General features: G+C 48.1%; 1 protein-coding gene across 2 annotated transcripts in view; it reads right to left on the bottom strand.

Moving 5' to 3' along the window:
- Positions 1-2,709: 2,709 nt before the first annotated feature.
- Positions 2,710-16,807, bottom strand: part of TCF7L1 (transcription factor 7 like 1) — a 157,398-nt gene continuing 143,300 nt past the window's right edge. For both annotated transcript variants that reach the window (XM_080932076.1, XM_080932077.1), the window contains 8 exons: positions 10,381-10,513; positions 9,253-9,355; positions 8,962-9,045; positions 8,225-8,368; positions 7,440-7,599; positions 7,240-7,347; positions 6,256-6,331; positions 2,710-4,122 (listed from right to left, as the gene is read on the bottom strand). In XM_080932076.1, coding sequence (XP_080788202.1) covers positions 3,689-4,122; positions 6,256-6,331; positions 7,240-7,347; positions 7,440-7,599; positions 8,225-8,368; positions 8,962-9,045; positions 9,253-9,355; positions 10,381-10,513 — 1,242 coding nt within the window. In that variant the 3' untranslated portion in view covers positions 2,710-3,688. The remainder of the gene's footprint in view (positions 4,123-6,255; positions 6,332-7,239; positions 7,348-7,439; positions 7,600-8,224; positions 8,369-8,961; positions 9,046-9,252; positions 9,356-10,380; positions 10,514-16,807) is intronic.

Raw genomic sequence — 16,807 nt, 5'->3', positions numbered from 1 at the left:
TAGACATGGGCACATGTCCAGTTCCTGCTGTGCTGGGGCCTGAGCCGCGCACTTCGTGCTTGCTAGGTAAGCCCTGGACTAAGCGACAAGCCTCGACATACACTCTTCTGAATCAGGGCTTCGTCACTCTACAGTTTCCAGTCCTCCATCCTGTCCTGGTTCCTCACGCCTTGTCCTCTAGCTGCCAAATGTGACCATCTCCTGGTAGCCACCTCCTTATGAAGCAAAAAGCAAACAAATTGAAGCCTAGGCAATAAAGAGAAAAGGAATCTAACCGGCCATAGTCATTGCACAGAGCGCAAAGGACAAGAAACATGCCCCCTCCCCCCATGCACAGACTTCGTGTGGTTTTTCATAATACACCTTTAGTTCTAGCATTGGAGAGGCAGAGGCAGGCATGTTTCAGAGATCAAGGCCAGCCTGGTCTGGATAGTGAGTTCCAGGCCAGCCAAGGCTACATAGTGAGACCTTGTGTCAAACAAACAAATGACAAGATCTTCTCATTTATTTGTGTGTGTCTGTGTGTACAGCTGTATTGCACTGTATGTGTGGGTGTGTGAGTGTGTGCCAGGCATTCTCCACAGTCATTCTCTGCTTAACTCTTTAGAAGCAACATCTCTCCCCAACCTTGGGGCTTCGGTTTTTTTTTTTTTTTTTCCCTAAGCTAGGCCGAAAAGCCAGCAAGGCACAGTGACCTATCTTGTCTGCTTCTCTTGGAGCTGGGGAGATAGGTGCGTAAAGATCAGTTATCTTCTTTAAAGATTTGTTTATTTATTTATTATATGTAAGTACACTGTAGCTGTTTTCAGACACACCAGAAGAGAGATTCAGATCCCACTACAGAGGGTTATAAGCCACCATGTGGTTGCTGGGACTTAAACTCAGGACCTCTGGAAGAGCAGTCAGTGCTCTTAACCACTGAGCTGTATTGTATCTCCAGTCCCAGCTGTCTTCTTAATGTGGGTGCTGGGATCCAATTCTGGTCCCCATGATTGTATAGAAAGAGCTCTGAGGTACTGAACCATCCTTGTGGCCCCGTAGAAAGACTACTGAATACTACTTAAAAATGCTAAAATGTCTTTTGTTTTACAAAGCAGGATCTCAAGCAACCTAAGCTGGCCTATAACTCAATATGTAGCCAACGAGGACAATAAACTTGTGGTCCTCTTGCTTCTACCTTCCAAGTGCTGGGATATCTGCGCCACACATCTGGTTTAGGTAGCACTAGGGACCGAACTTTGGGTGTTATACATGCTAGTCAAATGTGCTAGCAATTGGGCTATATCTCCAGCCTTAAAACATCACCTGATGGGCTGAAGAGATGGCTCAGTGGTTAAGAGCACTGATTGCTCTTCCAGAGGTCCTGAGTTCTAATCCCAGCAACCATATGGTAGCTCATAGCCCTCTGTAATGAGATCTGGTGTGTCTGATCCCCTTTACTGGTGTGTTTGAAGACAGCAACAGTACCCACATACATGAAATAAACACATAAATAAATAAATACTTTTTTAAAAGTCACCTGATGTTAAATGCATTTTTCTACTGTTAAAAACATGGCCTGGTGTTGGTGGTGCATGCCTTTAGTCCCAGCACTTGGGAAGCAGAGAAAGGCGGATTTCTGTGAGTTTGAGGCCAAACTGGTCTACACAACTAAATACCAGGACAGCCAGGGCTACACAAAGAAACCCTGCCTCAAAAATCCAAGAAAAAGAACAAAACAGGAATGCTCAGTGGGTAAAGGCACTTGACACCCAAGCCTGAGGACTGAGCTTCGTCCCTGGAAGGCAGAGTTGGTTCTAACAAGTCCTCTGACTACCATAATAGTTTATGTTTTCCTACTGTATACACAATAGCAATAATAAATAACATCATTTTAGGTTGGCAGTGTTAGGATTAAACTCAAGGCCTCTTACAGCGAGGTCATTGAGATATACCCCCAAGCCCAGCCCAGCCCAGCCCACCATTTTGAATGGGCAAAATGTAAGTATAAATTACTAAATTATATCTCAGGAAAGTCATTATGAATAACACTAGCCAGGAGGCCAGAAACCACGCTCCTTTGCAAATTTAATAAAAGGGGGTCAGAATCATAAGCAGGATACTTCCAGATTAAGAATCTCTTTAAATCCATTGCAGAATTATAAGATTCACACTTTGGGGCTTCAGTCATCAACATCAACTGGGATATGTAGCTTTAAGATTAGAAGTTGGGGGGTAGAGAGATGACCCCATGGTTAAGACCATTTGTTTTTGCAAAGGACCTAAATTTGGCTCTTAACATTCAGAGTGGTCTATATTCTTCTCTAACTTCAGTTCCAGGGGATTCAAAGCCTTCCTTTGACCTTGAAGGGCACTAGGTACATATACATACATGCATACATACATACATACATACATATATACATACATACATAAATACATACATACATACACACACGTGGGGACCAGGCACACACATGGTTTGGTGTGCATACATACATGTGGGCAAAATGCTCATATACAATAAGTAAAATAAAACAGCGGGGGATGGGAAGATAAGGAGTTGCTTGGGTTTTCCTATGCTTAACTGGTAAGCTTTATATGACCTTGCTATAAGTAGGCTGCAAAAATTTAACCCAGGGCTTGGCAGGCAGGCAGTGGCTTGATTCAGCAGAAGGTCTAAAGAAACATCCAGAAATGGTCTTGCAACTGTAATTTTATTTTCTTTTGTGAAAATAAACTGGGAGTTAAAATTGTTCCAAAAACCATAAAAACAAAATGAAATACACACAGAAAAAGCTTGTGAGGTGGTGGTGGTGGGGGGAGAGGCAGAGGGCCTTGGAACTTCTGCAGATTGTACTAGCACAGACGGAGGTGACAGGAGCCAGACAGTGGGGTCTGGGGGTCTGCCTGCCATTCTGAGACTTCGAGGCGGGGAAAAAAAAAACTTGACTGGGTTGGGGAGAGAAACACAGACTTCTTGAAGGCAGTGGTAGACACCTTGAGTCCCTTTAAATGCAGGGGTTTGGGGGACCGTTTCAGAAGGACCTCTTTCCCCACCCCAAGCTGAAAGCCAGGCCATTGGAGCCTGAAGGGGGGGGGAGGGATGCTGGTGGGAAGGATGATCACACATGGCCACGGTCTTACACTGGGCAGAGGACACAGGGGCATGAACTGGTGTTGAAACACATGACAAAAACTTGGGCGAGGGAACAGGAATGACCTGGAGGAAAGGGTGCCAGGCTAGAACTCCAGGCCAGGTCACGATGCAGATACAGTGGGGAAGCTAGGACAGGTGGGGGCTGGCAGCGACGAAAAGGAGGGCAGAGAGTCAGGAAGAGAAGAGGTAGAGAGGTATCTCCTGCCCAGGTATACCCACCACAGCACAAGGGAAGAGAGCAACACACTGCTTTTCAGTGCTTTCTGGTGATGATTTTTTGGGGGTTGGATGGGGGTGGGGTGGGGTGGGAGGGCAGGTTGCTTTTGTTTTCTCCTTTAAAAAAATGCCTGAAGATCAGCTACTGGTTACATCTACACTGGTAAAGCACTGCTGTCACCAGTCACTTTACAGAACAGTCCAGAGTGGTCAAATATTGACCAATAATGTTTGCTTTGTGTGTTTTCCCCCTTCCTCTCTTCTGGATCATTACTACTTGGAGTCCGGAGACAGCCTGCATAGAACGGGGGCGTGGGGTAGGGGAAAGGTAGCTTAGTGGGCAGACTTGGTGACCAAGGAAAGAGGCTGGGCCTGTAGTACGGGGAGGGCCTGGTGGGCATGGAGCGCGGCTGGGAAAGAAGGCGGAGAGGTCAGCAGAGCGGCGGGCATAGAGCCCAGGGGCAAGGGTCTGGTTAGGAGTGGGGGCTGGCTGCCCATCTGACTGGAGTTGCTGGCTGTGGCCTTGGCTGATAGGAAGGCAGCTGAGTGGAGAGCCAGTTGGGCCCGGGTCTCCGGTTTGGTGGTGAGTGACAGGGGCTGGGCTTGCTCGGAGTGGGTAGCCGCAGGGGCAGCTGGTGATGCCAAGGCCGCGGAGGGTGTCGCCGGGGAGTCCAGCGTGCTGCCGTGGGAAGACGCAGGACTATCACAAGGCTTCTCAGGGGGCAGGTACTGAATGCATGGCTTCTTGCTCTTAGAGGCCAGAGCACCTAAAGGTACAAACACAGGAAAAAAATGATTGGCTGAGAGCAGTGGGCGGGGCAAAGGGCAGGACAAAGACACAGGAACACAGGCTGGTGGATCTGTGGCTCCACCTGTGGATTCCATCCAGAGCGGTTAAGAACTATCCAGGGAAAACACCTTGTCTGTACTAAACATACGTTTGTTTTTTTTGCTATTTTTTTCTACTAAGCAAACAGAACCCAACGGCTATTTCCACAACATTCATTTTGTGTGTGTGTGTGTGGGGGGGAAGGTTTATACGGCATCTAGAGTTGGTATAAACGTAAATTTTATGCAAATATAACGCCACTTACTCAAGGGGCTTGAGCACCCGGGGATCAGCTATTTGAGAAGTAGAGTATGTTGGGGCCTCGAAACCAATCCAAAGGATATTCAGGTAGGACAGCATTCTTGGAAATGTTAGATTAAAAAACAACAAAAACAAACAAACAAACAAAAGACCAACTAGGAAAAAATTAAATGGTGGTGGTGGTTTGCTTTATCCCTGACTTTACATGCCCGGCAACTGTGGTGGTCAGAAGAGGGCATTAGAAACCATGTAGCTGGAGTTACAAATGCCTCAAGCAAGTGCTTTTAACTGCTGAGCCAATTTTCCAGCCTTACCCCTCACTTAGGTTTTGAGACAGATTCTCTCATTGGATATAAAGCCTGTTGATTTTAGTAGACTAATGACAAACAGGTGGTCATGTGGCTTTTACACGGGTGGCTGGCATTTGAATGAAAGTCCTTACACTTGCACAGACTCTACCCACTGAGTTAACGACAGTCTCTGATTTGTTTTGTGTCTGAGACAGGCTCTCGTGTATCCCAGTGAGCCTCACACAGTACCACCCCTGTTTTCTGTGGTTCTGGGATTCAGGCTCAGGCTTCATGCATGCTTAGGCAAGCACTCCACAACCGAGCAATACCACCAGGCTTTTCAAAGATTAGGAAACTGCACTTAAGAACACCCAGTGCGGGCTGGAGAGATGGATCAGTGGCTAAGAGCACTGACTGCTCTTCTAGAGGTCCTGAGTTCAAATCCCAGAAACTACATAGTGGCTCACAACCATCTGTAATGGGATCTGATGCCCTCTTCTGGACAGCTACAGTGTACTTACATATAATAAATAAATGTATCTTAAAAAACAAAACAAAATACCCAGTGCCCAGAGAAGGCACAATTCAAAGACCAAATGCCCAAACAGACAAAGACCCACTGAGAATTTGATCAGAGAGCAAAGTTCAAGGCCCATCACCGAATCATCTCTTGCTTAAACCCCTTAAAAGCTGAGCTGAATCTCTCCTCAGCTTATGGACTATAATGATTTTTTTCTGGTGTCCAACCAAAGAAACCTTATTCCAGTGACTTCACCAGTAAGTGGTGCAATGATCAATCTGTATCATCATCACCATGGAAACGCACTTCTGAGTGTGTCCATAAAATGTTTTCATAAAGTTTTAACAGAGCAAGCAGGACCCAGCCTGAACATCGCCGCAGACTAAGAGGAAAGGAGAAAGTGCGTAAGGACCAACATTCATCTCTTTGTCTGCTGGCCAAGAACACACTGTGATCGGCTGACATGCCTTCCCACCGTAATGGACGGCGTCCCCCAAGCTTCGAGACAAAAACAAATGCTTCCTTAAGTCAGCTTTTGTCAGGTATTTTGTCAAGGCAACGAGAAAGTAACTAATCCAGGTGATATGTTCATCTCTAGGTTGTCACCTTTGGGAGAGAGAACTTCAGAGATAAGTCCAGCCAGCTCCTGGTTTTACCTTATGCATTGACGTTAGGGCATAAACTCTAAAGGGACAAACCAGCTGCACTGAGCTAGGTCTGAGCTTTGAAGATTGTTCCCCCACCTCCTTTAAAATACTTGCTATCTTAAAGAGAGAAACTGGGAAACCCTCCAAGCTTTATATGAGGGTGCTGAGGCCAAAGCAGGGTTGAGCGACAGTGTTCTCAGCCTCTTGCTCGGTCTCCCCTGAAAGGAGGAGGTGCTACCATTCCGCTGAGGTTTGCTCAAGAACACCGCGTCTTCAGAGACTCGGGTAACATCAGCAAGAGTGTGTGGGACAGTGGGAGAGGAAGTGAGGGACATCAGCCTAGGAGGACTCACCTTCTGCCTCTTGGATTTGCTGCTGAGATTGTGTCTGTGACAGCTGCTTTTCTCTCTTCCTCTTCTTCTTCTTACCCTGAAAAACATGGCCACGGGACTGGTGAACAGAGACAGAACAACACTAGTTTGGCGAGGGGACCCCAGACTGCCTCAGATGGCAGCCTTTCTCCTGATTGCTCCTGGGTGAGGAGGTGGAGGACTGTCCCGGGAAAGGAGGCAAAGCGAGCCTGCCCTTATTCCTCACTGAGTCTCTCTGGTAGGGCCAACCAAGCTTCTTAAGCCTGATGGCCTTCGAGCTAGTCTGCCTCGTGCACCCTTAACTCCTTAGAAGATTGGTTACTATTCTTTTAAAAGCATCAGTCCCTCCTCCCCACGTATGTGTGTGTGCATACACACAAGAATGTAAGTACATGCAGTGCACACAGGGACCAGAGGACAACCCTGGACGTCATTCCTCGGGCACTGTCCACCTTTTCTGGAGACATGGTCTCTTCAATGGCCTGGAACTTGCCAAACAAGCTGTCTGTCTGTCTAGTGAACCCCAAGGACTGTTCTCCTGTTCAGGGCTGAGAGTCTAGGCACACACTACCATGCCCCAATTTTGTATGTAGGTGTTGAATATTAACACTTGACCTCTTGTCAAGCAGGTATTTTACCTGAGCTATCACCCTGGCCTGGGTGTTGATCTTTACTGAGCAGTCCCAGGTCCCTCTAAAAATTTGATGCAGCTACTTCGAACCCTCTCACCAGAATAAAAGAAAGAAAAAGAAAAGAGAGAATAAAAGGCACATAGACAAAAATCCAATGAGTCTTGCAGAGTTTCTAGATACAGCCCCCAAGAATTCAAACTTGGCTTCCTTATTTCTGGGAAACGTGGCTTCTCCTCTAGAATCAAGCCGAAGTAGCTTGCTCTCTCTCGCCTCTATATCCTAAAAGTGCTGCTCCCAAGGTCTGCGTTCCCACACGCACAGCACGCACACTTACGTAGTTGTCCCGGGCTGACCAGGTTGGGTAGAGCTGCGCATGAAGCTGCCGTTCTTTCCGGGCAAGCTCATAGTATTTGGCCTGTTCTTCTCTTGACAGGTTGTGCCACTGAGGGAGAGGGTAAAGACACACAGAGCAATCAGGGTAGGGGGAGACACTAAGGCCCGCTGCCAGGACGAGTTAACAGGAGCAGCCATTACCTTTCTTCCCAGGATTTGGTTAATGGCTGCGCTTTCCTTCAGAGTACACTCGGCCACCACCTTCGCCCTCATCTCCTTCATATACAACATGAAGGCGTTCAGAGGCTTTTTCACGTGAGGCTTCTTCTCCTCTTCCTTTTTCACGGTAACTGGGGATTTCCTGGGGAGGCACGTGGCTAGAGGTTAGGTATCACCATCACCCACAGCTTCCCTCATGCCTCCCTTCACTGAGGCAGCTGACCAATGCTTCTGGGAGGAGAAGCTTGTTTGGGTGGCCATGTGTGACTGCTTTCAGGATCTGGGCAGAGAGGGGGGAGGAGGAGGGCAGGAGGGGATGGAGGGAGGAAGGGAAAGGGAGGTGAAGAGAGGAGAAAGAAGTGGAGCATGTTCTCTGGGCTGAGGAAAAGCCCACCCCCAGCCACGGTGCTGCTGGTGTGGGCTCTTCTGCTGTCTTCAGAGCAGAGAGGATAATGCCAGGGTCTCTGCTCTGGCACCAGCTGTCACCAGTCCTTGAGAAAATTACTTTCTTTCATCCTGGCTTTACATTTTATCAGGACGACAGGGTAGGGAGGGAAGCCAAACGCTTTCTTAGCTCCTCACAGCCACAAGCGTTTGACTATGAGGACAGTTGCATCAGGTCTTAAAGGAAGGGACACAGGAAATCAAAGAGAACGGCGAAGCCAGGGGCTTGGGCTGCAAACTGACAGCAGGAGAGAAAACCAAATGGCACATGCTGTGCAGGGAGTGGCCGACTGCTCACACCCCTCCATCCGGATCTTACTTACGCGTTCACTGCAGGGCTCAGGCTGGGGGGTGCTGGCTCCTGCTTCACAATGGGAGAGACGATGGCAGGGTGGGGGATTCCTGAGGTGGGCAGGCCAGGATGGGCGGGAGCCACCATGTGTGGGGAGAACCGACTTGAGACCAGGCTGTATGAACAAATGAGAACGGAGAGGCAAGGGCTGTGAGCCACCGAGGTGGTTGTCACCTGCAGAATTAGGCGGTCAGTTTTTGGGGATGCCCAACGATGCTCTCCCTTCCCCTAATGCACACAGGGTACCCAAACCTGGTACTGGATACAGGCAGAATAAAACCACAGAAGATGTGAAGGTCAAGGCATGCACAGGCTACTGCAGGACTATGGGTCTCCTGTCAGTGGTGGTTCCATTGATTACCACGGAAGACACACATTTCCTCCTAGTCTCTGGCTTCAGTGTGCCATGTTCAAAATGACCCTTTTCCACAAAAGCCTGGTATATAGGGACGTGGAAAGTGAGTAACAGGCCAGGGTTCTTCGGTGTTAGCTGTGTGTGTCTGGTGTGTCCTGGGGTCCCCATTCCATGGGGTTGTAGTGTAAGGAGTATGGGGTAAGAGGTAGCCCCTCATCAAAGAGAAGTAAGGATCAAAGAACCCTATGCCTGCTCACTAACCTATAGGTGACAGGCTGGGTTATGGTCAGAAGTGACAGTCACTATATCCCCAACTGTCACATCATGTTGGCAGCCGCAGCTCTAGGGCTCACCTGGACATTGAAGCATTCATGGCGAGGGCAGGGTAAGGATGCCGGAAACCACCAGGAGGGAGTGAGTACATGGGCTGTCCTTGCCTGTGAGGGTGAGGAGGGAGGGAGATGATCTGGTCAGCCAAGCCTGAGCGGGCTGGGGAGAAATGATAAGAAACGGAGGCAGGAAGACAGAGGAGTTGGGAGGAAGTTGTCCAAGGGGGTAGTGGGGATGCCTAAACCCTGGCGTCCAGAACGGCAGAGCTCAGTGGGGGAAGGAATGAGGGTAAGAAAGGTTTTGGGTTTCCTTACTGTGGGACAAGCCAGCCGAGGGGGTGGGGGATTTGTCCGACAGCTCCTGGAGACAGTGGGTAATACGGTGACAGTTCAGATGGGTGAGGGGGCCTCGGGATTCCTGCTTCGAAAGAGAGAGATGTCAAATGCGTCCCACACCCAACCTTGATAACCTATGTAGCATCCACTAGGAGCTGCTGACCCTGCATGCCCAGGTTGTCCACACTCTGGAAAACTGTCTCTCATAATTTCTGCCCCTTTCACCTTCTAGCAGTCAACTCAAGGGCATCCAAGGGAGGTAGGACCCGGATAGCTGCTCCCTAGCTAACCAGCAGCCATGTCTGTGGGGGTAACTTTCTTTTGTTGACTGGTCAGGGATTCATGCAATGTCCAGGAAATACCCAACAGAGAGCAGAAATGATTCTAAGCCCTAATTTATCTAATGTTCTAGAAAACCAGCTTCATTCCCGGTACAATGAACATACTCTGTCAACAACACCGCCCCCTGATACCCGCCTCTAAACTCTGGGTTTTTACTCTATGTTTATTTTCTCCCACCCCCAAATAATTGTTATTTCTCTAAACACGGGCTCTGAAAATTCTTACTGTTCCAGTGTTTCAGTGGGAATGTTATGAAGACCTTGGCTTCCGGGTAAAGACAGGTGTGGTGGGCAGTTAATTATCACAGAAAGCCAGCTCTGTCCCCCCTTCCCCCGTTTTAAAGCCTTTTTCAACTCTGTCCAGAAGGCTGTATTTGAAATGTGTGGTGTAGTGGGCACACGTTCTGGTTATAGAAACACAGCCTCAGATGACTAGACAACACTCTGAATTTACAATAGTTCCAGGCTCTGTACTTAAGTTGTCTCTACTTTTGGTCCTTATAATGGCCTTTTAGTGTGGAGAGGCAGGAGGCATAGGTTAAAAATCAATCAATCAACCAATCAATCAATCAACTAACCAACCAATCAAACAAACAAAAAACCCACTAGACCAAACAACAACCACAAAACAAACAAAAATAGAGCACCTTTTTAGAGCTGTGGTAAGATCTGAACCCAGACCTTATTCATTCAAGTTCTGCACCGCCACCCCATAGAAAAATGCTCCCACCCTTTGGGAGCACAGCCTGTAGCAGGGGCCACTCACCTGTCTTTGGGTCGATCTCTGGGGACAGATGCGTGGGAGGGGACGCGGGGGAGAAGTGGTCGTTGCTGTAGGTGATGAGGGGTGTCAGCGGGTGCATGTGATGAGGATGCTGAACAACAGGAACTTTGTTGGACTGCAAGAGAGAGAGAGGAGATGGACTAGACACCGAGGCCGGGAAGATGGAGTGTACAGCCAGCTGCCATTCACTGGCGGGCAGTGTGCTGGTTCCTTTCTATGCAACACCCCTCCAGCCCTCACGGCTGGCCTAGAGAGAAGGAAACAAGGAGAGGATGAGAGAGGTCGTGAAACCCCCCTCCAACTTCCACACAACCCCTCTTCACCGGCACAGCAGGGGGCTCATGGGCTGTGGACTTTTGATGGGCTACGTGAGCTCTGTGAACAAGAGCTCTCAGGTTTACATGACCAGGTTCTGACCTTTGACCCCTCTCTGTTACTTCCTGCTGCCTTCTTTTCACCCCATGCTCATACCACAAACTCCAGGCTGCTCAGTTTCTGGGACTTCCTGAGCTTACAAGGCTCACAGCAGGTAAAGTGGGCAGAGATGAGGAGGAAAACCTGTCCTGATTACGAGGTGTGCTGCTGGCCTTGGCACGAAAGGCCTTAGATTGAATCACTTCCCGTTCCTCTGTACTTGTTAGGTGTAGCAGCATAAGGAATGTTAAAACGGGAACACTGTCTTCACTTTTTACAATTTTTAAGGTTTTTTTTTTTTTTTTTTTTTTTTTTTGGAGACAGCGTTTCTTTGTGTAGCCCCGGCTGTCCTGGAACGCTTTCTGTAGGTTCTCAAACTCAGATTAGCCTGACTCCCAAGTGCTGGGGTTAAAGGCCTGTGCCATCATGCCTGGCTGTTTCCGCTATTTCCTGGCCATTGCCTTCGGTGCTACATCCATGAATATATAGAAAAACAAAGAGCAGAGGTGATAACCAATTCTGACGTCAGACTCCTAAGAACCTAGAGAGCGCGTCCCAGTGATGTACGTGGGTGTTTTAGGGTTTGTCAAAGGGTGATTTTTTGGCACTATAAACGTAATAGGACTATTATTGAATTAAAGAATGTTCAGAGAGTCAAGGTGTAGGCCTGATAACCTGGGTTCTATACCTAGATTCCACACGGTAGATCCTCTGTCCCCCACAAGAACACCACGGCTCAAGTATGCCCACACACATAGGCACAAAAAAATATAATGGGAAAAAAATTAAGAGAAATGCACAAACCACCTCATCTCGCCTTCGTCATGCCTGTTTTTAATTTATATTTATTTGTATCATTTTGTCATTTTTTTTCTTTTAAGGTGAGAAATCTTAGGCTGGGGTGTGCAGCTCAGTTGTCTAGCTTGCTTGAAGCCCCGTGTTTGATCCCCAGCCCTGTGTAAACTGGGTGTGGTGGCATAAACCTGTAAACCATGCACTTACTACTCAGGAAGTAGTGACCAGAGGTCAAAGGTCATTCTTTGTTATATAGTGAGTTAAAGGCCAGCCTGGACCCCACTCCTTCCCCCTTTCCCATAAGTAGAGTACCAAGTTTCAGTTGCCCATCTGCTGTTCAAAGAACACAGAGCAAAGTAACCTTAGTTCAGTTTGCAAATCTAGGTGTAAGTCTAAGGGACCTGTGGGTTATCATCATGTACCACTAGGGGGCGTCATTGTTCAGAAGATGAACTTTGAGGGGCTGGACAGGAAGTATTACCCCAGAGGCTGGCCTGTTCTTTTTGGAGGCCACCTCCCACTCTGTTCTCACTCTCTTCTCTCTCCAGCTGTCCTCAGGAGCTCGATGACCACAGCATAAGCTGAGGCCACCGGGCAGGAATGCACAGCCTCAGTGGACAACCTCAGTACAAGACAGAAGCCACAGGGGCTTGCTTAGCCAGGAATGCACCGTCCTAAACAGAGCCAAATCCTTCCAGCAAGCTATGCAGGTTGAGCACCTTCTCAGCCCAGGTATACTGACAGTTTCTCTCCCCCATCTCCCCCTCCCCCATACACATTTATGTGTATGTGTACAGATGGAGGCCCAAGGTGACACCAGACTGCTTTCCCTTGATCTCCTTTTGACTTACTGAGGTCTTGTGCAGAACCCAGAGCTAGTTGATTTTGGCTCAACTCCTTGCTCTAGAGAACCCTGTCTTGATAATCTGCTAAGCCTTACACGGAGCTGCTACACCTGCCTGGGTTTTTCATGAGTTCTGAGGATTCCCAACTCCCTCGGGTCCCCACACGTTCAGAGCAGGTCCTTTACCTGCTGAGCCATCTCCTGAGGCCTGCTTCTTCACCTTTCTGAGGCAGGCTTTAACTGTGTAACTTAGGCTAGTCTATGACCACCAGGACCTGCTTCCCTCTTTTGCAAGTTTGAAGCTTTTCAAACTCCCAGCTCTTTGGAAAGCCAAGGGATCTCCAGGGGAAGCCCAAAGTAAAAGTAACCCCCGAGGGCTTGCCATGAAAAACCCAGTCCTGTCTCCCTGTTCTTTTTTTCATTCTTCCATATTTACTTATTTCATGTATAGAGTTGCTCGGTTTTTCATACACGCCAGAAGAATCAGATTCCATTATGGATGGTTGCAGAGAATTGAACTCAGTGCTCCCAGCTGTGGGGCTACCTCTCCAGTCCCCTGTTTTCGTTTCCTTAACCTGATCATGGGGTTGATGGCTCAGAAGAGTGGACCCTTCCCTTCTGTCACTCAGGATAGAGGCCTGGACTTGACAGTGGCTGCCCAGGAAGTCACTCAACCAACACTATTCAGGACACAAGTTCTGTCAATCATCCACGATTGGTAGGCCAGTAGAGAAGGGCAGGACTCCAGGGGAGAATGGAAACCGAATGGGAGGGAGCAGCTGAGGAGAAGCTACAGCAGAGGTCGGTGCCTGCCGGAGCTGGTAAACCGTGGGGCTGGAAGGAGATCTCGGAGGACGGAGGCTAAACAGCAGCACCCGCCACAGCCTGACTCTTCCATCTGCCCCATTTCCGCTAAACCGAGGCTCACTCCATTCCTTCTCCATCCAAGCCAGGCAAGCAAAACAATCAGCTTTGCCATGTCTCTTGACTTTTAAGAGGAATGTCCCCAGGCTACTTGTGTGTATTTCCTAAGATCTGAATGGCTGCTTAGCTGAACTCACTTAGCTAAAGTGAGATGTGTTACAAGAGGAACAATGCCAAATATGCAATGTGTCCATCATACTACAAATCCAGGGCTGGAGAGATGGCTCAGTGGTTAAGAGCACTGAATCCAGAGGTCCTGAGTTCAAATCCCAGCAACCACGGTGGCTCACAACCATCTGCAATGGGGATCCGATGCCCTCTTCTGGTGTGTCTGAAGACAGCTACAGTGCATCCACATGCATGAAATAAATAAATGAATCTTTAAAAACAAAACAAAACAAAACAAAAACCCAAGCATTTAATTAAAAAGAAAAACAAAACAAAACAATTCCAACTTCCAGTTCTTTCGAAGTGGGTCTCACATTCCACATGGCAAGGATTCATTTCTTGTTTGTTTGTTTACTTGGGTTAGCCTGTGTTGACCCAGCTATGTGGGAACTCACTTTGTAGACAAGGCTGGCTTCAAACCCATAAATCCTTTTGTCTCTGCCACTAAAATGCTGGGATTAAAGGTGTGCAGCACCACAAATGGGCTATTCATTCCTAATTTTAAAACGTTGAAACGTTTACTTGTGTGTGTGTGTGTGTGTTGATGCATGTGCAACTGCATGCACACACTTGCCACGGTGTGCTTGTGGAGACCAGGGGACAATCTGTGACAACGGGTTCTTTCCTTCTATCAGGTAGGATTCAGGGTAAGAATCTCAGACCACGAGGCTTACAGATAAGCACCTTTAGCCACAGAGCCATTTTACCGAGCCCCATGCATAGATTTAGAGTAAATGTATTCACGACAATGGCGGGCTTACTGACCACCCCCTGCTCAGATCTGCTTTTGTTTGGGTTTTGTCTTCTTTGGTAATTTATGACAGACAGCGACCTTCTCTGCGTGCACCCCATCACAGGTAACTACAACACTCTTCCTAAGTAAATTCCTTTTTAATTATGCACATTTGCCTCTCTCTCTCCTCCCCTTTCCTTTCCAGTATCCATCTGCCTAGTCCTGGGATTAAAGGCTGTCTCTTTTGTAAATGAATTTCTTAGATCTATTTATTTTATGTGTATCACGGCTTGCCTGTGTGTATGAGTGTGTATTATGGGTAAGCCTGCTTAAGTTTGATGCCCACGGAGGTCACAAGAGGGCACTGGATTTCCTAGAACTGAAATTAGGATGGTTGTTAGCACTTGTAGGTGCTGTGATCCAAACCTGGTTCCCATGCAAGAGCAGCAGGTGCTTTAGACCGCTGGCCCTTCTCTGTAGGCCCTGGTCCTTTCCTGGAGTGTCCTCTTTATCTAACGAGAACACTTGACACCAGAAGGTACTCTGCTCCATTTTCTCTGCCTGTTTCTGGATTCCTTACCAACTTCTGGCTCCCCATTTCTAATTATGCCCGATTCTGTCTTAAATTTAGCAAAAGAATATTCTGGAAGGAACCAGCCCCGGTGTGGACAGGAAGGGCGAAAGATTTACATGCAACAAGAGCCAGGCAGAGGAGAAGTTAATTAAAATTTGGACAAGAAGGACTGGTGAAGTGGCTCAGCTGGCAAAGGTTCATGTCACCAAGCATGACAGCAGGAGTTTGGTCACAGGGATTTGAAAGGTGGAAGAACAGAACAATTGTTAGAAGTTATCCTCAGACCTCCACAAACACACCATGAGGCATGTGCTGCCCCTTGGCCCCCCAACAGTCAAATGTTCGTAACAAAACAAACCAGGCCAGGCATGATGGCACACACCTTTAACCCCAGCACTCGGAAGGCAGAGGCAGGTTGATCTCGGAGTTCGAGGCCAGCCTGGTCTACAGAGTGAGTCCCAGGACAGCCAGGAGTACAGAGGGAAACCCTGTCTTACAAAACAAAACAAAAAGAAAGAAAGAAGAGGGCTTGCATAACGGCTGAAGGCAGGGCAAGTTAGGCAGTGAGGGTAGGGGAGTATTCGGGCATAGAAACAATAATGGAGAGGGTTGAGGTGGGCTGTGTACAAGGTATGTCTGGGAGCTAACAGAGACCTTGGATTGGGCAACAGAAGGAGGCAGTGAGGTCTCGCACAGGAGCACAACATTGAGAAAGGTTCCAGCACCCATGCCTCGGGCACAAACACTCCAGAGAAGTTGGGGTGTGATGACTCACGCCTACAACCCCAGCTTCCTGAAGGATTAAGAAGCTGGGGTTAGGGCAGTGAGCTAACTCAACAGACAAAGGCTTCCAAGCCTGATGGCCTGATTTTGATTCCTAGGACCCACGTGGTGGAAGGAGAGATCTGACTTCCTACACATGTGCTCTACACACACACACACACACACACACACACACACACACACACACACAAAGTAATTTTTTAAAAATTAAAAAAAAAAGAAAAAGAAGTTGAGGCCAATCTGGGTCATAGAATGAGGCAGTATCTCTAAAGCACAGCACAATGCCAGAATCCAAAGTGAAACACTCCAACCCTTAGGACACAGCAAGGGCCATGCTGTGGGCCAGGAAAGATGTAAACAAGGCAAGAACTTGCAGAGATGAAATGCAACGGGACTTGGAACGTGCCTTTGTGCAATGGTCAATTTTGTTGGCTTTGCAAATTGGACTTGGACTACACTTCTTCGGCTAAATCCTTCCTAACCAGAGAGCTGCTTTCCCGTTCTAGTTAGCAGGGGTAACAAGGAGTGAGATCCTCTCTTAAAACAAATCAACAGCAAAATCATAAAACCATTGTGTGTGTGCACACGCATGTGCGTGTGTGCCTTCGTGCATGCGAGTGCTGAGCACTTGAGAGCATGCATGCCATGGCGTGGATGTGGGGGTCAGAAGACATTTTGTATAAGTAGATTCAGCCCTTCCATCCTATGGGCCCTGAGGACAGAATCAGGTCACCAGGCTTGGTGACATGTGCCATCACACTGGCCCTCACCCCCTAGTTTATGTATCTGTGTTATCAATGGCACACATTGTTGATTCTATGTGAGGGCTGGAGGGTAGGAGGTGTTAAGAATATTAGAGAAGCTAAAATACAATCACACAATGAGACAGAATACTGGGTCTCAACCTGTGGGTTGTGACCCATCGCCCGGAAGTCATCACACCCTTTCACCGGGTAAGCCTCAGGACCATTCCAGAAAACATTAGGTCATAACTGTAGCAAAATTACAGTTATGAACCAGCAATGAAAATGATTTTATGGTTGGCGGTCGAGGACCACTCACGTCGTGACTGCCTTCCAAAGCCAGTGGGTTTACTTGAGAAAGCACACACACACCTTCGCATCCTCTCCCCATCATGCACTCACTAATGACCAAGGGAAAAACAGCAGCACTG

The sequence above is a fragment of the Micromys minutus genome (assembly GCF_963924665.1).
Source record: "Micromys minutus genome assembly, chromosome: 18".
Taxonomy (NCBI): Eukaryota; Metazoa; Chordata; class Mammalia; order Rodentia; family Muridae; genus Micromys; species Micromys minutus.
The sequence above is the reverse complement of the archived record's forward strand: the minus strand, read 5'-3'. Positions and strand labels throughout refer to the sequence as shown.